Source organism: Vigna angularis, chromosome 7 (genome assembly GCF_016808095.1).
Source record: "Vigna angularis cultivar LongXiaoDou No.4 chromosome 7, ASM1680809v1, whole genome shotgun sequence".
NCBI classification, from domain to species: domain Eukaryota; kingdom Viridiplantae; phylum Streptophyta; class Magnoliopsida; order Fabales; family Fabaceae; genus Vigna; species Vigna angularis.
Window position 1 is genome coordinate 18,720,248 of NC_068976.1, and position 21,062 is coordinate 18,741,309.

A 21,062-nucleotide genomic window follows, 5' to 3' on the forward strand; every position below is an offset into this window, starting at 1 on the left:
AATGAAAAAAAAAGTGGAACACGAGATAAGGAAGAAAAGTAAGAAAAAAAAAATCATTATGCATGAGGAAGAGGATAAGAAAGACCATGGAAAGAGGTAGAGAAACAAAACGACATGGAGAAGAAGAAAAAACATGAAGATGAGAACAAAACTATACACTAGGTTCAAATTCTTTACTTCATTTTATTTTAAATCAAAATAATGCAATTTTAAGAAGAAGAAAAATACTCTCTTATGTTTTTAATAGTTACAATATTTTTTTATTAAACATCCTAATCATTTTTCATTTGTCATTCATTACCCTTAAAACAATTATTAGAAAATATTATTAATAATTATTAAAAAATATTATTAATAAATATATCCATTCAACGCAAAAACCACTTTGTATAACCCTAGTAAATGAAAACAGTTGAAATAGATAAAGGAAGCAAATTTCGTTTACTTTCGGTTGCAAGTCAGAAATGAGAGATGAATACTTAGACATCATAGCACAATGTGCACTGTTTCATTCTCAAGGTGACAAATTTATGAAAAGTGCATAGTAAAAAGTGATGGCAAAAATGAAAAGTGGATAGTAAAAAGAGATGGCTAAACCATTAAAATGTACAATTTTCTTTTTCAAAATTATTAAAATGAATAGATTTCAATTTTTTTTTTCAAAATTATCAAAATAATCAGATTTAAAAAATTTACAAAAATAGGCAAGTGATACAACTTCATTACAAAAATATAAAAAATTTACAAAAGTAGGTAAGTGATACAACTTCGTTACAAAAAATAGTATCGATAACTTCAGTTCAGTGTATTTTAAATTGAAATTATATCAAGTAAACACTATTTTACATTTTTAACTGAAATCAAATCAAATTAACACTATTTTACTTTAGTTTTGACAGTGACACGATTTCAATTTAAAATTCTCTTGAAATGAAAATATCAATCATTTAACTGGTATAAAGAAACTAACTACTACTGATACAGGGAAATGAAGACGTACAAATATGGGGTATTAGCAAATGAAGAGAAACGGCATATATAGTATTTTCGTTCACATATAATAGAATACATAATTACACAGCACTGGAAATTAGTGCACAAGGATCTTCTACAACATAACAGTTCTCCAGAGGAGAAAAAACAACCAGGTTTTGGAATCCAAAGAAAACAAAAATATATATATAAAAAAAAGGGCTAGAAAAAGTTCTTTCCTATCTTTTGTTTTCTAGGCAAAAAGAAATTTGCTATACGTACACTGGTACAGTTGGAGAGATTTTTTGTATCATGGTTCCAGCTTCAAGGAAACAACTCTTGATTGTCTGTTGGATTTTGCAACCTTTAAGAACACTGTGGATAGGCATGCCGGTGCCCACCATGGCCGCCGCACCTTCTGCTCCCCTTTCAGACAAGCCACTACAGACACCAACATGGCCTTTCAAAGGTTAGGAGCAGGTAACAGATAAAGCCATTTTCTTCAACTTTACTGGGGTAAACACCCACTTCTCTCTTTTAGTGTTATCACACAGGAATATATCATCTTGCAAGAAAAGTCACAACACAACAAACACAACAGGCATATGTACATTTCATGTCTCCTTATATATAAACATGTCACATGTTTAGGAATGGACGTCTTGACAATCATGTTCTGGATGACTTCATCCTGTATAATAATATCATTTGGTCCTTTAAAAAATCACTAATTTCATATTTGATTCAGCCATGTTTTGTTACCGAAATGATTCCTCTGATAGTCTTATGTTTGATTTTTGGTGTTTAACTGTATTTTTAGTGTAAATTTTTTAGCATAAACATTCAGTAGAAATTTAGCATGTCATAACACCATATTAATGAATAGAATGACGTGATCATAGGATAAATTCCTATTAGATATGTGTGAAAAGCTTTCCATGCATATAATTTAACTCTTTTTTTTTCCCATTTGATCATTCTTAAATGTTACAAAAATTTCATTTGATCTCTCTACACCAGAGACCAGGTAGAAAAATCTTTATATTTAGAGGAACTAAATGAGAAGAAACTCATGATATATACAGGAGCCAAATAAGAAAGAAATACTGCACAACTATTTATATTTTTCACTTTGTAAAGAAAAATGTTTAACAGGAACACTAATTTGAAAGAAAAATGTGAAAACAAATTGGAAAATCACAAATGATTTTAGAGTTTAAAAAACCATATATATAAGGAAGGAGAACTTTTTAGAAAATGTAATTCACAGCTTGTCTTGATGCTGCACAATATAGAGAATTATGTGCTATGACGAGACCCTTTAATGGTTGATGTTTGTGATGAAATGACAGCAGTACCAATAACTAATAGACAAGTTATCAAAATTCTAGATATATCTCACACTAATACAGCAATATTAGACCCCTACTTTAATCATTCTTCTAGTATATCCATGTTTCCTTATAGATTGTTCAAATAGCGGAAAATGATTGTGACAACATCAATGATCATGCCTTACCAGGGGAGGAGCACAAAACAGATAGGTAAAAATGAAAATGTTCAATGAAAGTTTATTGGCAAGTGTTTGTCTGTTTACTGTTTAAAAGGGGAGAAGAGAGAGAAAGAGAGAGAACCTTTAATCCGTCTCAATTCTTTGCACAATGTGATGAAGTCTCCCCACTTCATGTGGCAACGTCTTATAAAACGTAGGATCTGTTCAGTCGTAAACATGGACATGCCCTCCAGGTATTCTCCATTAACACCATTTTCTTTAAAAATTTGGCGGTAACTACCAAGATTTATAGTCTCCAACCACAAGCCAACATCCTGGTAAAACACACGAGATAGCACGAATTCAGATGTTAGTTCAAATGATCGGTTACATTTTGGACTCTGCTATGGAGATGCACTATATGTATTATATGCTTGTATAACAGCACCCGGATTTTATATTCACTAAGCTTAGATCGTTCTCAACGTAACTCTTATGTAATTTGAGCTATTCATAATGCAGTTAGCAACACAAATGAATTAAAAGAAAATATGTGGAAGCATTCCAGACTAGATAATATCAGTTATTAACTGTGCATCAATTACATTAAAGAGTCTAGACCTGTAAAACAGTGCTGAATAAGCATCTGTTAAACACTTGACAACACATAACTAAAAACATACACAATACATGAGTAAAATAATACTGCAATCTTGGGACCTTCATAAACACATCAAAGGAGAACTACGAGCTGATACCCTGTTATCTATAGTGTTTACACTTCAGATATATGGGCTTAAAAACATACTTAACGGAGTAACTGACAACAAGGATAAACCACTGAAAGAGGAACATGGACTAAGGGCATAATCAAGATAAATAATAAAGTTTCAATCTAGTTTCAGATGCTATGTTTCCGAAACATAGTTACAACAGCAGAGTCCAAAAATCCAATGACCATGGAAAGAAGAATATAGCTTTGCAGGAACTCATCAAACGAAGATTTACACCTACGGTGTGCTGCAAAAAAAGGGTAACCAAGCATTCAATGTAATATATTATTTTCTCGATAGAATATTAAACCCCTCACTTTTGTAATGATCTTAGAAACTGCGAATGTCAAACTGAAGAGTTGAACAAAATTATCTGGCAAGAATTGAAGACTCTGTATAAATACCAGATAACTTGTGACAAGAATAGGAAGAAGATGAGATTCAGAATTAAACGAAATAATGCACACACAAGCTTGATTAGCCAACTATTTCCAAACTGAGAAGGACTTGAACATCATCCACCAAATTTCCAACTTGATCAGACAACACTATGTTCAAATTTTTCGACACATAAGAACAAAGTTAAATCTCCACTTTTACTTGCTACAAATGAGCATCACAAAACAGACTACCACAGAGAAAGTTGAAGTTATCAACCCAAACAATAGTTAAACTAACTGTGACAAGAAACCTAATTACATGTTAAAAGAGCAAATCACATAAAGGAGATCACAAGGAATAGTTTTTTATATTAGAAAGTAAATAATACATGAAAATAAGTACATCGATTGAGTAAGGGAGATAAATGATTAACCTCAACAGTCCAGATGAAGAAATCAAGAGGCTCCGGTGACTGTCCTTTGTTCATTTCCCAAATCAAACTTCCCCAAATAAACCTGAACAGAGGTCAAACAGCTAATCAAAACCCTCCACCAAAAGAAAAAAAAAACATTTTTAGTGGAGAAAATTCATAAGTAACTTTCCCCAGTTAAGTAACCGAAAAGGGGTCGATCTGACAATAAGAATATTGGACAAGCAGCTAAAATGGAAGCTCCAATTGCAAGATCTCAAGGGCCATTCATGGAATTAAAGGAGAAATCCAAAATAAATAAATAATATAGACCAAATATGCTGCTTACCAGTTTGCGAGAGTAAAACTCGGGTAAAGATTAAAAAAGAAAAAAGAAAATCTACGTTTGATGTAAGAAAGAAGACATGGAGAGAAGGAGAGAGAAAGTGAGTGGTGTGGTGTGGGAAGTCAGAGAGAGAACAGGGGAAAGAGGGAGAAGTCTTTTTTCTTCAGCTCATGCTTCGTGTTAACGCATCTGCCACTCACCACGCGACTCCTCTGCATCATAGGCCACGCGCCAGCTTTGCCACTTGCCACTCAAATAAATAATTGTATTTGCTTCAGATTTTGAGAAACATTATTGATAAATCATGTAATTTTATTGCCAAATCAATCATGATTTTGATGTTTAACCGCCTAAATAACTTTTAATTATAAAATTTCCTAATAAGTCTTTGCAATTGATTAAGTGTTATTTTATGACAAACTTCGTAAATATATATTTCGCTGTCATTTACTAACTCTAAAAAATTCAGAATAATTTTAAAGAAAAAAACTATTCAGTTAGAGAAATAGTTAAATTCAATAAAATCATCAAATCACTCGTCAATTTATATTCTTGATTTATTTTCTATTCTATCATGGAGGTAATCAACAAAACGTTAATTAATTTTGACATAACTCGCGTTGAATAACATATTAAATTGAGTTAAATAGTTATTAATTAACGGAAAAAAAATCATTGAAATTAAGATAAAGATGCATCAATATAAAAGAATTCATAGTCAATCTAATGTTTCACAACGGAGATTTCTCCCTAGACCTCACATGATTTTTTTCATATGTCTCCAATTTCTTTTGCAAAAATTTAATAATTAATTTTAATATATTTTTTTCTCTTTCTTAATAAACTTATTTTACCTTTAATAGATTTCAAAATTAATTGACATTTTATCTTCAAACATGTTTAGTCACACCTAAATGTAATTTTTTTTTTCAAGGATGCTTTTAGGATCATCATCTCTTTGTGTTTAAGATGGTGATTGTTGGCACTAACCAAAAAATTATTCTTGGTAGGAATTCACAAAATCATTAATAAGAAGGTTTGGAGAGAATGATAGATGTTCAGTATTTGAAAAATTAAGAGAGACGAACTGGAAGAATATATACACAAATTTATATGTTAATCGGGCAAGCAACAAACTTGATAGAAGAACAATTTATGGGATTTTTTTTTTGTCGGATTGCACCATAATATTAGAAGTTAGATCCAACCACACAATCCTAGGTATTTGTTGCGAGTCATGGAAATAGCTAGAGATGTGGAAGAAGTTTCAAGGGATGCAAGGTTTTGAAGAGAACAATAACTAAGAGTAATGTGTTTTAAGGTCGTTTTCAAGGCAGTAGAGGAGTGATTTCTTGAGTGGAAACATTGAAGGGAACTAAGACTAAACCTGAGAGTTTCAATCACATCAGCACGACCATAAGAGAAGAATGAGAATAACCTTGAAATCTAAGGTTGGTAGTTTGAATTCAGGGGACAACCGAACAAGGGGATTTAAGACCTTACCATACCCTCAATATATCAGACAAAAAGAAGAAGGCATGTGTTTTACAGTCCTGATCATAAATGTCGTGAAAAGAATCTTAGGGTGTTAATTATGTGGGAGAACATGGAGGAATTGAACTTGAAGAATAGAAGGATAAGGAGCAAAGCCTGATGGAATTATCCATTTTTTTTGCAAGTGGATTGACTAAAACAAATATTGTGAAGTTACAAGGATGGTTGCACGAAAAAAAGGTATTGATTTTGATTGATAATGGTGTTAACCACAACTTTATTTCAGATAAATTAATGACTGGATTGGGTTTGACAAAAGATAAAACTTTTCCTTCTAGAATTTGTTTGAGAGATGACCATCAGAAGATTACCAGTGGATTTTATAAAGATTTAGCCTTAAAATTGGAAGGATTTGAGGTAAAGGAAGGTTTTTATGGGTTTGAACTAGACGTGGTATATCTTATCTTAGGAGTTGCTTGGTTGGCTACAATAAGAGATGTCAGATTTAATTGGAGAGATTTAACGATGAGCTTCATTCAAGGTAGAAGAAAATTACTAATAAAAGGGAACCCTCCTTAACAAGAAGGGTTGTCACACCTACAACATTATTAAAAGAACTGAAGATTGAATTGATGAAATTGGTATGAGATATGGAAAGCGTTGAATTGGAGGGAGGGCCTGATAGGCTAAACCAGTTAGCGCAAAGTTGGAAGAAATTTTGGGAACTTTTGAGGGAATTTTCAGTGCACCATAAGGGCTACCACTCAACCGACATTTGAATCATTAAATACTGATCAAAACAAGTGTAGATCCAATTAATGTGGGTTTATATCCACACTTATTGAAGGCAAACATTGAGAAACAAGTAGTAGAAAAGTTGCGGATATAAATTATTAGGCCAAGTAAAAGCTCATATTCTAGTCCAGTGATTTGGGTTAAGAAAAGAGATGGAAGTTGGCGATTCTATATTGATTATAAGGCTTTAAACAATGCTACAATTAATATAAATTTCCCATTTCAGTGATAAAGGAGTTGTTAGATGAATTATATGGAGCTAGATACTTTTCCACGATTGATTTGACAACGAGGTATCATCAAATAAGTGGGTTATCATCAAATAAGGATGAAAGAGGGAGACATTCCTAAAATTTCTGGTGATGCCTTTTGGGTTGTTTAGTGCCCCTGCCACGTTTTTAAGTGTTATGGACACCATTCTTAAGAGGTTTTTAAGGAAGTGTGTGCTTGTTTTCTTTGATGATATACTAGTTTATAATGCATCTTCGGAGGAACATGCAACACATCTCTAACAAGTACTTCTTGGTACCTTATGGAAACAACAATTGTATACCAATAGAAAAAAGTGTGAATTTGGAAAGATGCAAATCTGGTATTTGGGTTGATTTCCATTCAAGGGTGGAAATGGATCCAAAGAAGGTGGTTGTTGTTTAGAATTGACCTATCTAGTGGACTATTAAGGCTCTTAGGGGCTTTCTAGGCCTTACAAGGTATTATAGACGCTTCATTAAGAATTATGGAAAGATTGCAACGCCTCTGACAAACTTATTGGGAAATGGCAATTTGCATGGACCAACCAAAGTTTATAAGCTATGAAGATCTTAAAGACAACCCTGACAACAGCTCTAGTCCTAGTTTTACTAGATTTTTCTCAAACTTTTCATGTGGAATATGATGCTGCTAGCAAAAACTTTATTACAAATAAAGAATAATTTGGAGGAATTCTCTTGAAACATACTATTGATTAAACAATAAGTCATTTAAATAAGCGTACAAAAAAACTGATTTACAAAAAACTAACTGAATAATATAGGAAAGATAATCACCGCTATCTCAACCCTACTCCTTTTTACTTGGAGAAAATAAAAACTTTTCTAACAAAAAAAAAGAGATGAACATGATTTCATTGATAAAAGACCTTTTAGAGTGGTATCAAAAGCAAATTCGTAAGGATTTGACGAGAGCGAACAATATCTTACCATTGTGATACCTGTGTGTGTGTTGAACTTCCTTACAATTGGTATCAAAGTCAATGGTTCGATTATGATGACTGAGCTCAAACAAGCACGTCCCTCTATGGCAAAGGTAAAGCCTTAACAAGCGGCCGATAGCAGACAACCAAATGAATTATGGAATGTGGGAGAGCAAAAGATGCTCAATGGTGTGACCATGGGTCTGTAGACTATGGTGTACTCGTGGATAAAAAAAACTTCCGTTGTAAGAGATATGAATAACCATAGCCGTTTGTTTAAGGGGAAAATTATTAGCAAAGAAAAATCCTACATCAGATAAAAGATGAACATGAGTTTATGTACTTCATTAATAAGAGGTCTTTTGGATACCAAAAGTAAAATCATGAGGATTTGGCATAGAGGAGACAATATCTCTCAATTATGAAGACCTATGTGTGTTTTGAACCTCTTTAAAATATCAACAAAATTATTTTCTAAGTTTCATCTCAATAATAAAATGAAATTTATTGAAATTAGACTATGTTTGGATTTTTTTTAAAGAATTGATAAACAAAATAAATATTATTTTTTTATAAAACAAAACTATTTTATTCACGAACTAATTTAAAATTTTCCTCTAATATAATTTAAAATTTTTCATATTAAATATTAACTTTACTCTATAGAATAATCCATTTAACACTTTTTATTCTTATTCTTTTTTTACCGTTTCGATCATCATAAAAAAAAAAAACTCTTACCAACAATAACAACCAAAATATTTGTATATATCACAATAAAAAATATTTCGTATCACATCTTACGGAAAAGGATAATGCATAAAATAATCAGATCTTAATACACGTCCGTATAAATAATTATATATATAAATTAAATTCCTGTAATTTTGTTCCATTAAATATTGTTGTCTTTAATTTGTAAAAATATAAGAATTGTAATTAGAAAAATACCGTGTCAATATTTTTAAAAATTATTATTTTAATTTTAGATAAATAAAACAAATGTATTGAATCTGTAATGCAAAAATTACACATGTGATTTTAATAATTATTTTTTAGAATAAATTATAAATTTATATAATTTATTATTAGATTTTAATAAAAAATATCATATTAAAAATAAAATTAACTTAAAATATAATTTATAAACAGTGGAGTTGAATATCACAAAATTATAATTTTCTTTACTGCATCAGATAGTTTATTTTAAAATGTATTTCATAATTTTAAAAAACTTGTTCCAGAAATATCATTTCAAAAATGTTGTTTTGAATTTTTATTTTCTGAAAATTAAAAAAAAGAAGAAAGTAATCTAGTAGTCACCCTTATTTTAAGGTAAAATGTCATTTTAAACGTTATAGAGTACATATAAAAATTGTAGAAGTGCAGAAAGAAAAAGCCTTTCACTTATTCCCTTATTATGGTTCAGCCTAATAACAAAATCCACAATTTTGTAGGCCCATACAGAGGCGGCCCATAATTGAAGTCTCCACCCACAGCATGTTTGCTCAGTATTCAGTTCACCCTAAATTGATTGCACTGTCTTTCTTTCTTTTCTCTCAGTGGACGACGACAACAGCGAGCTTTGCATTGTATCGTTTCGAAATCTTGATTTCGTAGCATTGTATAGTTTCGAAATCTTGCTACGCTATGATCGCATTTTCATGGAAACAGAGTTGTATAATGATGTAATTATTGGAAGATTTGTTGATTGATTCATAAATATTGTGTTTGCTTTTACAGAATAGAGTTTGGGACTGAAGAAGGCAATGTTTGGGACGGCGATTAGATTTTTGGCGAAGAAGCCGAAGCCAAAGATGGGACCCGTGGCAGTTAAAACGCCGCCGGAGCAGAGGCAAACGATCACCAGAACCCTATTCGATATCATCAAGGAGCATGGTCCCATCACCGTTGCTAACACCTGGGAACGCGTCAAGGTACCTTGGTTTCTCTTTCACCTTCCTCAAGTTCATTTTTATTATCCTATTAGACATGACTTTTTGAATACTGAATTTCACTTTTGTGTGATTTAAGTCAATTGTGTGATTTAAGTTAGTTGTTGTATGTTATTTCGACAAGTAACATTTGATCGAAGAACTAAAATCTTACCATTACAATGTTTGGGATTCGATGGACACAATTGCAATTGCAATATTTAGATACTCCGTTGACACCATTAGAACATGAGAGAGGTTGCACATTTGCGATAACTTGAGATTTGATAATCTTTTGGTTCTAAAATTGTGCAATTGCAACAACTCAGGACCAGAAGTATAATTAAGTTTTTTTGTTAAGTTTTCCGAGATACATTATAATGTTTTTTAAACATTTAATGACTAGTGTAATGTACAAATAATGGATGGAAGATGTTTTTCGAATAATTAAGATTGTGCAAGAATAGACAAAAGAAGATATTTTCATGCTATGCGTCGAAACTTTTGGAGATGTTACTGTAATTTACTTTCTTGATATAAACTTGATTGAAAGAAAATAATGTTGAGATGTTGGATTTTAGGAAGTTGGATTGAAAGATTTGACAAGCAAGAATCACATGAAAATCATGCTGAGATGGATGAGAGAGAGGCAGAAGGTTCGTCTCGTTTGCAACCACGTTGGGGCTCATAAACAGTTTCTCTATACCACTTGGTTTACCAAGCCAACCACATCTCCTAAGAACCCCTCTTGAAACTTTATTATCAGTTTGTTGCTTATTTGTATCATGTCAAGAGTAATAATTTCGTGTCATATCCAGAAAATGAATGATAGGTAAACTTTATGATTCGAAATTTTGTAGAGCTAATGCACTGATTTGATAATCCGGTAAACTTTTTAATAGTGAAAGAAGGTGTGGACTAGTTTATGAAAGGATCTGTGATTAAAGGTAACTTTTTTCTTTCGTTTTTGAGATTTTGTGTTTCTGGCATTAAATTATTAATAGGCAGAGTGGACAATCTAACGTCGATCATGACATGAAGCTCTAAATACTACTATAGACCGACTTTTCCAACAACAGCAAACTCAGTTTGGAACCACTTTTCACGTTCTTTATCTTCACTGATTTGTGATGACTCATTGCAATTGTCTATCTTCAAGCCTTACAGTTTAGGTATGTCTTCTGAGTCTAAAGAGGAGATTTCTCTTAAAAATGATCTTAAACTGGAAAAATATTTTGGTTTAATGATAATTAATTTAACAAAATATACGTTTTTTTTGGTAAAACGAAGTTAAGTTATTTAAAGAATTGACCTGGTTTAATGCTTCATAAATTAAAAGAAAGAATTGAACTGTATCTAGTTTCAAGCAAATAGATAAAATATAAGGGGGAATATATATCAAACCATACATGAAAAAGTTTAAAAAACGACACAATGTTGACGTTAAATGCGACATAATAAGCTTAAACATCTTGCTTTGCCCTCCAAAAAACATTGCATTCTTAGAAAAATAAAAAATAAGACCAAATGTATGTTTATGGAGAAACAAAAATTACATATAAAACCAAAGTGATTGGTTACAACTTCCAAATCACAAAAAGTCAACACATTTTGTTTGGGCATTAACAAAGTCATTAAGACTTCAAAGTTCATTTTTTATATTGCTTAGTTTCTGAGTTAAATGATCATATCTCTTAAGACGCATTTCATCATGACCTCTCAAATCCAAATTGAACAACTTTATCACATAGTTTAAGGAAGTTCTTTGTCTTAAGAGATGGAGGTCCATCTTTGGTCCTTTGTCTTCCTAGTTCCTCAATATTCTGTGCATCACAAATGAAAAAGAAATGTTCATGTATCTTGAAGTTATAGCGTGGAAAAGTAGTTGTTTCATAATAAACATAATGTGTTGGTACAATAATAATTTGAGCAAATTTAGTGGTTATCATTGTTTCTCTGGTATGGAAAACCAATATCATTTGTTGATTCTTCGTGTACCATTTTTTATTTGAAATATTGAATAAGCATAACAAGAATTAGTGTTTACACAGGAAATCTGTTTACAACAATCCTAGTAATTTTTAAATTTAAAAGCAAATGTGTTTTATGCGAGGGAGTTACCATACAAGATTGAGAAGGAGTTCTCACCTCAAACAAAAGTTGGTATTACAAGTTTCTCTTATGTTGGAATTTTTCCAATACTGTTTGCCTACATTTCATTACCACTCTTCACAATGCCAAAAGTTATCTTGATTGATTACCAAGTTAAGTTTCATTACAGGTATTTCATTTTCTTCCTTCTCTGTATTTAGTTTACTAATATATCATCTTTCAAAAGATTAAAATAAAATATATAAATACCTCACTCATGTTTGGAGAAGAAATGACGGGCAAATTTACTTCAATCATTATTCACTTTTTTTGTCTATTTTTTGAAACTCTTGTATTTCACCTTCAAATCATGCTTGAGTTGATAACTCTTCGACTGACCATTCTTGTCGATCAATGTGGTCGATCACCTTAGCCAATCATCTTGACCAATCACATTGGCCGATCACCCAAATTGATTATTCTTGTTGATCTTGATCACTCTCATCGATCAACTTGATTGAGTGACAGACGGACCGATTGTAGAATAAAGATTAGACTAACACTTAGTCAATGATAATCACAAATCAACCAATACTAATGCTAATTAAGGTCTAAGGTATGATTGTTTAGACACATGCATTGTATAGCATTTAATATTCTCCTGATCGATCAGTTAATGACTTTAGCATTATAATACCTTCTCCAGATACCATCCAAGCAGTTTTGGAGCTAGGGAAGACCTTGAAGACCAAATGGAGAAAAAAATGGAAACGATACAAGCAATTGAAAGTACTAAATCGGCCCTACCAAAATAGTTGTTATCATTGAATACTGCAAAACATAATAATGATGAAATCTTGTACAAATATTGATTTATTGTACTTCTTAAATATTCAGAAACATAAACAACTTCTCGTCGCAAATAAAAGTACATTCTGAAACTATAACACTCATTCTTAAAAGAATTGCATATAATGCCAAATCTAATTCAAAGGAGTAACATAAAACAGATAAAACTAAAGTGTTTTGGCTAGAAATCTCAAATCACAGAAAGTCGAAACATTTTGCTTGGGCATCAAGAAAGTCATTAAGACTCCTAAGTTATTTCTTTATGTTGTCTAGTTCCCAAGTTAAATGATCATGTCTCTTAAGAAGCTCATTGATTCGCACCTTTGCATGGTCCAACTTAGGATCCCTTCCCAAAACACGTTGACGCATTTCATCAACCCAAGACCTCTCAAATCCAAGTTGAACAGCTTCATCACACAGTTTAAGGAACTCCCTTTCTCTCTCACGATTAATACTACCAACACTTTCACTTCGAAGGAACAACAACATATCTGCCAATGTTTTCAACATCCAAGCTCGAAAGCGATCAGTGAACTTCTCACAAGCATTCCAAAGATGAGGGTATGCTTCTATCGCCTCCACTAGCAAACAAATTTGTGAATCATTGAGATCAACCAAGTGCTTATACTTTTCCAATCTTGTACGAGTATCTGTAGAAGTTGTAAAAAGTTTGAGGAGTAGGTGACATATATATATATATATATATATATATATATATATATATATATATATATATATATATATATATATATATATATATATATATATATATATATATATATAAAAGATGGAAAGAAGAGAAGAAAAGAGAAATAACCTGGAGTAACCACAACGTCATTATTGGAAACAATTCCTATTCCCTCTGTTTTATCCAACAAGTTCAACCCTTCTTGGATTTTGATATTTTTATATGGTGCTATTTCTGTCTTGTCTTCATTCATCTCACTATCTTGTTTAACAACCTGGGAATCTTGTATAAGTATATTTGCACCGCTTGAGTTGTGAATAGTAACACCACTAACCAAGCTAATGTTATCTCCACCAATTGGCAAGGTTTTAATTGTAGCTCCCTCTGTTGCAGCTCCACCTCTGCTCCTTTCTCTTCCTATTTCCTCAATATTCTATTCATCACCAATGGAAAAGTAATGTTTGTGTATATTTAAAGTTATAACTTTTAAAAACATTTGTTTCATAATGTATATCATGTGTTGGTACCACAATAATTTGACCAATTTTAACGGTTACCATATTTACAAGTACAAGTATTTTATGCAAAGGAGTTACCATACAAGTTTGAGACGAACTTCTTACCTCTGAAACAGAAGTTGGTATTGCAGGTTTATCTGATGTCGTAGTTTTTCCCAAGTTGTCTGTCTCTATTTCATCAGTACGCTTTACAACGCCAAAAGTTATGTCGATTGATTAGTAAGTAAAGTTTGGTTGTGGTTGTTTTAATTTCTTCCATCATGTAGTTGAATAATGTATCATTTTCAGAAGATTAAAAGAAAATATGCAAATACCTCATTCATGTTTGGAGATGAAATGTCTGGAAAGTTCTGCTCCATAGCTTCTGGGTCAGATGTCATTTCACTTTTTCTGTCTATTTTTTGGAACTCTTCTATTTCCGACTCTTGTGTTTTGGTTTCAATTTTGTTATGTTGACCCACCATTTCAACTTTGCTCTCCAACATAGATTGATTGTTATCATTGACTTGTGAAGAAAATGGTTTAATTTGAGATATAGATGGATCTTCACGGTTCATTTGGAGGGGAGAAGTGTTTTTTGGCGTAGGATCCAAATCCTGCCGAAAACAATTGATCGTAAAAAGTTAGGACTACTTTTTGCGATTGATAGCCTCCATACTAATTTATTTCCTTGAGTTGTTGTAGTATATAAATCAACCATTCATTTTTTGTAAATTTTTTTAAAAAATGAGAATATTTAGTTTGTGTAACGTTACTTTCCTGGGAATATGTTTCACGATTAGATTTTCCATCCACCTCTGCATTTATTGAAGTTGCAGGAGCCACTTCCTCTGAACGATAATCTTTCTCAGTGACGTTCTTATCTGATTTTTCATTGATCTAATAAACGATAAAGTATATAGAAAAGGAGCATCTCAATAAGTCAGTTCTTTTAGAATAATAATAGCTATAAATGAAAAGACTGTTTTTCAAATAATGAATTGAGTCTCAGTAAAATTTGTCGAATTTTATTCAAGCAATTAGTGGTATATACTAAAGTTTAATGTCATTATTATTATTATGATATTGAATTTCACTTGGTTAACTTGAATAGGTTGGCGGGTTCTGACCTGTAAAGAAGGCAACTCAGTAGAATTGTTGCTCCTAGAAACTTTATCTAATTTCTTTATGTCCTCCACCAGTGACCAAATTCGCCAGTCAGGAATTCTATAATTTTCCCAAGCTGTAGTTCAAGCATATAGTTAAGGACTTCGTTTAACAATGAAACAAAGCAAACACAGAAATCAACGCACCCTCAACATTCCATGAATGATCATTATATCGTCACAACTAAAAATAATTAAATGGAAAAGAAAATAACATGCACACAATTATAAATACAAGTGATTATTTGTACAAATGTTTGGTTCAAAATTTGAATGAAACATGTAATTTGTTCGTATTTTCTTTAGGTGAAAGAAAGAAACATAAATCATTTGGTTATTAAGGGTAGTTATTTGAAATGTAGTTGTGCTCTAATTCTATAAGCAAATAAAGATGTTGGCTGAAGATTTCAGATTTCACAGCTACACATTTAGCGAAATCACCATTAGTCGTTTATATATAAAGCTTTAATCGTAATATGTAATGTTTGCAACAACATGTCCATTTCATAGTATTTACCTTCCAAACGAAGATTTTGTTGGAGCTCCTGAGGTGGAGTTGTTGAAGTCAAAGAGAGTTTTGGACAATTGCGAATAATGCGATGCTTCACATTTAAAAATATACTCTCTTGTTGAAAATTTAAAAGATGCATAAATAATATAAGTTTCAGTTGTGGAAGTTGAACTTTGGTCTTCCCAGTCTCATCGTATTTGCATGCAATAAACTCTTGTAGTTCAGTGGCTTCCTTTATTATTAGAATCTTCAAGTTGGAAAGATCATTGGGGGAAAATACAGAGGTGAAACATTTCAACTTATGGCATTGTTGAATAAACAATGATTCTAGTTTGGGGAAGCATGGTTGAATAAACCTTTTATCCTCCAAATCCTCTTCAATTATCTGTCTTAATTCCTTGCATTCACTTACTTCCAGATAATTTAACTCTGGTAGGGATCTCAACATAGACTGAGGAAATATTACTTCTAATTTTTCACACCCTCTTACTGTTAATGAGTTGAGATGTTGGAGGGTAAATGAGTTGTTGGTAGCCACCCAAATATGACTCATTTCAGGTAGATTTGCCAAGTACAAAAATTCTAACTTTAAACTGACTTGTTGTCCCATCATCCAGTCTCCATTGTTGGCATTGCTCATCCTTAGAGTTTGATGAGTGGGAAAATGGTTCTGAATATTCACTATGCCCCCAACAAAAGGCATTACGAATATATCTTGCAATGAGTCACATCTACAAATATTTACCCTTTTCAAACTTGAGAACATTGAAAGATGACTTTTAAATTCATGTTCATATTCAACCATGTTTTCCCTTTTATTTCTTTTGACTATTGCAGGAGTTACTATATGCTTCAAACCATAACAATCAAATATCCTTAATTCTTCTAATGAAGTCAAGGTCTTAGCTACAGACGTCGTAAACAATGAGTCCAACATTGAACATGAATATATCTGAAGATATGTCAGGCTAGATAGAGAAAACGATCCTGAAAATCAATTATAAATAAAAATGTTAATAAATTAAGAATCCATTCTTATTTTCAATACATTGATCTAGATGAACTAAAACCACAAACTCAAACATCCAATAATCAACTCATAATGATAAAAAATAATTATCCCATACAATTTTATTTTGCCTACTTCACATTTTCACCATCTTTTTTCTTTTAATAATTTCAGATTTAATTACTTTTTCTAATCTCTATATTTACACAAACTTCATCTTAATTTTAGTTCCTATCTCGAACCTTTTTTCACATGTAAAGATCCTATTTGTGGTTTATTTTATTCGTAAGATTATATATATATATATATATATATATATATATATATATATATATATATATATATGTTATTTCTGGAGTTTAATAGAAAGAATGACTTCAAAAATTTAAACGGTTTCAAAAGTTGAATTTAGTGATTTCTTTTTCATGTTTTATTATATTTGTATTCTGTTTTAACAAAAAGTTTCTCCTCTCCATGTAGGAATTTTTTCACTTAATAACTAGAGTAAACTATTTAATGTTAACTATACTTTTTTAATAAATTATACTTATATTTTTATTTTTCAAAATAATAATAGAGTGACACATATTTATATTTGTGATATATATTTACATTTATGTGATATATATTATAAAAATAAAATGATCATAAAAAGTAATTTTTTATATTTTAAAAGAAAAAGTAAAGAAAAGAAAAAATAATATTAAATGAATTTAAAAACTTTATACATGTCAAACTATATTTTTTTATATATAATAATATACGTTTTCTAGATTCTACATAAACCTTTCATTTATTAAGGAAAAAAAAAGTTTTTTACACCACAATTCATATATAACATACATTCTACATATTTATTTTTTAATTACACTTTATATTTTAATAAAATATTAATTTATTTGAGTTTTGAGTGAGAGTGTAAAGAATATGGATGTCAGCATATTAATATTCTTAAAAATATTATATTGTCAGTTTTTTAAAATATTATAATTATATATCTAATAAGGAGATTATTGCAATTATGAAAAAAAATATAAGAAAATAAATATAATTTAAGAATAAGAGGAATAATAGTTATTGTGAATGGTTTTTTGTAATAACTTAGTTGCTTTTTCATTTTTCTTACAGTTAAATAAACTTTTATCCTTTTATTGACTTCAAACTGTTGAATACTAAAACATCTGCGAATCTATAATTTTGTATTTTTTTGAAAATATTCACCTTAATAAAAATATTTTACAATATGATTTTTTCTTAAAAACGAATTAGATATTTATGCATAACGTGTGGTTTCCAAATGGATTTATTTAATTATTTGAGCGTAAATTTAATTGAATTTGCAAAACAACATAAGATGCTTATAATGTAATATGGGAAAGGTACCTGAGCTATTGTTCACAGTAGATACTGATGGAATTGAAATGCTTGTAGGAGAAACTTTGACTTGGTTAGATTCAAAATGCTGCTCATCTTCCTCAACAATTTCATTTGTTTCCTTATGGTTTGCTGACTCAATTATTTGTTCTAACATATCGCATTCTTCAATAGAAAGTGTTTTCAACTGAGTCAAATATCCTGTGATATTGGCTGAGAATACATGTTTTAATTCTCCACATCCACATATTCTCACTTTTTGAAGATTCTGGAAAATTTTGGATTGCATGGAATGCCCTATTGTAAATTGATCTTCATTTTCCTTTGTTTTGTCATCACCAACTGTATGTTTCTCTAATTTTTCAAAAGACCCGTTGGCAGGTAGACAACCATGCCATAAAGTTTTTAGATGATTCATGTCGGTGATCTCCATATAACGTAACTTGGAGAAAATATTTCCCATCTTATTCAAATAATTGCTAGTGTCAACCAAACACTCTATTTCTTCACAATAACCTATCTTGAGTTCTTCCAACTCATTCATACCTTCTTCAATTTCAAATATATCAGGCATCATATTTTTTGCATCTCTCTTAATATTTTCTACAAATAGCACTTTTGCTTTTTTGGCCAAACCTTTAATAACCTCATTTGATATGTCAAAATAATCAATTCCTAAAGTTCTCTCAGAAGAGGAAAACTCTCGAAATCTATCAGTATCATATCCTAATATAATTTCATACCTTTGCAGCTTTTGGGGGACACTAAATGAGTTAGAGAATTTAACACTTTCTTCCTTTCGATCATTCCACTAGTCTTTAAAAATATACAATTCTTCTAGAAATGGGATTCTTTTGATCTCTTCAAAAATATTGCTTTCAATGTCACAAATTTTAAACTCTAACAACTTCAAGTTTGTAAGTGTTCTGAGTGCAACATCAGTTTGCAAGTCAAGGAATGAAGGCAATGAACAACGATGAAATGAAAGACTTTGCAGTTTCTTCATATCTCTCACAAATGAAATGTCTCTCAAATTCCAATTTTGAAGGATCAGACAATGGAGATTTGTTAATGATTTGAAAGACGTTGTTGACAACTGCAACCGATCGTCGTTTTTATTGGTAATAATCAAAACTCTAAGTTTTCCCATTCTTTCAAAAATTCCATCAGATACTTCTGATTTTGTTTGTATAGTTAAAAATTCAAGATTGGAACAATCCACATCATCTGGAAATTTCACACACCATAGATATCTTATCGAACCTTGCTCCAAACTTACATCCTTTTCCACTTCACACTTGATGATCTTATTTTCATTCTTTGCTATCCAATGGGCTACATCACGAACCAAGTCATGCATTTTGACACATTCATCATCCGCCTCCAACAATAAACAAGAACTTACAAGCTTGATTTTGGCTTCAGTCACTTCAGCCCTTGCCGCTTCATATGTTTCAACTTCTCCAGCCACACCTAACCCTATTGCACATCTTATTAAACATTCCAGTGTAATCTCATAATCTTCGGGGAATACAGAACACAATAGGAAAAGTGATCTAGCTTCTTCAGTATCTAGATTATCGTAGCTCAACTGCAGACACTTATAGGGATCTCGCAAACCTTTTGCAATATTGATCGGCTTAGAACTTTTCAATTTATTCAACGCATAACGCCATATCGCCTCTTGTTTTCCCTTCAAGCTACTAGCAACAGCTACAATGGCAACAGGCAATCCTTTACATTCATTTGATATTGATATTCCCAAATGCTTGATATTTTCAGGAGTGTCTTTAGATATCAGTGCTTTGTTTTGGAAGAGAGTCCATGCTTCTTCATCAGTTAAGATGGGTAGATAAATATTTTTTTGACAATTCATTGAAATACAAACATCTTCAGATCTAGTGGTAATGAGAATCTTGCAGCCTTTATGGTATTCAGAGGAGGGAATCCCTATGCGACCAAAATCAAGTTTTTCCCACACATCATCCACAATGATAAGAATTTTTTTCTCCTGCATTAGTATCATGCACAACCGTTGAGATCTTTCCATTTGTTTATCTTCTGGAAATTTATACTGCAATGAACTTGCAATTTTGTCTTGAATAGTGGAAACTTCTACCGTACTAGACACAGGAGCAAAAATAACTTTGTCAAAAAGATGCTCAGCGTCTGCTATCTTCTTAACTTCCATTGCTAATGTGGTTTTACCACAACCCCCCATTCCGTACAATCCAATCATCGCAACCCCATCATCTTTCAATGCTTCCATTAGTTGATCAAAAGCAGATTTTCTACTGTCAAAATTAATACTTTTTTCTGTGAGAATATCAAAAGTGTTTGAAGGAATTGAGGCAATGTGTTGAAGTTCTATATATTGTCTACCTTCTTGAATGATCTTTTTGTTGGGAAACAGCGGTATTTGTTCCCTCCTCTATGAACCCCAAAATGGGCACTATGCGGAAGCGTAAAAAATTGAAAGCGTAGGGAAAGAGAAAATTAACACTGGAAATTTTAACGTGGAAAATCCTCTCGGAAAAAACCACGGGACCTAGTCCAGAAAATTATCTCCACTATGAAAGTAGGATTACAGTGTTTTCTCTCACTCTCTGAGGATTTCTCTGTAAATATCTCACCCTCTCGGATGGTACACAAAACTCTCAGTTTTACACACTCACAAAACAGACTCTCTCTGTTTTTTACTCACACTACCGTGGCTTCACTTCTTTCTCTCACGGTGGTTTTCTCCTTCTCTCACTGCCAGATTTCTTCACTCTGAATTGAGTGGCTTTGCTTCTCTGTGTATATATATTTTGCTGCTGCCCATTTTACATTCATTTATAATGAATGAAGGGAGAAAAAGAAGGAAACATAGTTGGTGAATTTGGAGCAATTCACGGAACTTTAAGCAAATGAGTGGTGCTTTTGGTGGAGGTGGCAGACACAAGACAATGCTTCCATCATTTTAGTTTAATGATGGGTCCCATTTTGGGTTTTATTCAACAAAACTCCCCCATAAAACAAAAATGGGTCTTCCATCCCGTCTTCGTATCTTAACTTAGTTGGAAGGTACCATGACACCAGCACCTTGA

General features: G+C 31.6%; 4 protein-coding genes across 6 annotated transcripts; 1 reads left to right on the forward strand and 3 right to left on the reverse strand.

Annotated features, from left to right (window-relative positions):
• Positions 1-1,020: 1,020 nt before the first annotated feature.
• On the reverse strand, positions 1,021-4,534 carry LOC108336304 (uncharacterized). Its single transcript, XM_017572711.2, has 4 exons — positions 4,377-4,534; positions 4,052-4,133; positions 2,607-2,799; positions 1,021-1,413 (listed from the first exon to the last, which is right to left on the reverse strand). The coding sequence occupies exons 2-4, from the start codon at positions 4,103-4,105 to the stop codon at positions 1,283-1,285; spliced, it is 378 nt and encodes a 125-aa protein (XP_017428200.1). The 5' UTR covers positions 4,106-4,133; positions 4,377-4,534; the 3' UTR covers positions 1,021-1,282.
• Positions 4,535-9,349: 4,815 nt separating this feature from the next.
• LOC108337615 (uncharacterized) lies at positions 9,350-10,719 on the forward strand. 2 transcript variants are annotated; one of them, XM_017574175.2, is made up of 3 exons: positions 9,350-9,478; positions 9,598-9,791; positions 10,370-10,719. In XM_017574175.2, exons 2-3 carry the CDS (start codon positions 9,624-9,626, stop codon positions 10,538-10,540), a joined length of 339 nt encoding a protein of 112 aa, XP_017429664.1. In that variant the 5' UTR covers positions 9,350-9,478; positions 9,598-9,623; the 3' UTR covers positions 10,541-10,719. The 2 variants fall into 2 exon arrangements, with proteins under 2 accessions (XP_017429664.1, XP_017429665.1); XM_017574176.2 differs by having other exon boundaries at positions 9,360-9,446.
• A 1,999-nt stretch (positions 10,720-12,718) lies between these two features.
• LOC108337448 (uncharacterized) lies at positions 12,719-18,550 on the reverse strand. 2 transcript variants are annotated; one of them, XR_008250448.1, is made up of 7 exons: positions 17,983-18,550; positions 15,597-16,577; positions 15,044-15,156; positions 14,249-14,813; positions 14,040-14,120; positions 13,546-13,849; positions 12,719-13,378 (listed from the first exon to the last, which is right to left on the reverse strand). XR_008250448.1 is itself a non-coding variant. In XM_052880239.1 (4 exons), the coding sequence occupies exons 1-4, from the start codon at positions 14,489-14,491 to the stop codon at positions 12,981-12,983; spliced, it is 1,026 nt and encodes a 341-aa protein (XP_052736199.1). In that variant the 5' UTR covers positions 14,492-14,567; the 3' UTR covers positions 12,724-12,980. The 2 variants fall into 2 exon arrangements, 1 of the variants encoding a protein (XP_052736199.1); XM_052880239.1 differs by lacking the exons at positions 15,044-15,156; positions 15,597-16,577; positions 17,983-18,550 and having other exon boundaries at positions 12,724-13,378; positions 14,249-14,567.
• A 234-nt stretch (positions 18,551-18,784) lies between these two features.
• On the reverse strand, positions 18,785-20,398 carry LOC108336480 (probable disease resistance protein At4g27220). The gene is made up of 2 exons (XM_052880240.1): positions 20,356-20,398; positions 18,785-20,267 (listed from the first exon to the last, which is right to left on the reverse strand). Exon 2 carries the CDS (start codon positions 20,240-20,242, stop codon positions 18,785-18,787), a length of 1,458 nt encoding a protein of 485 aa, XP_052736200.1. The 5' UTR covers positions 20,243-20,267; positions 20,356-20,398.
• Positions 20,399-21,062: the final 664 nt, after the last annotated feature.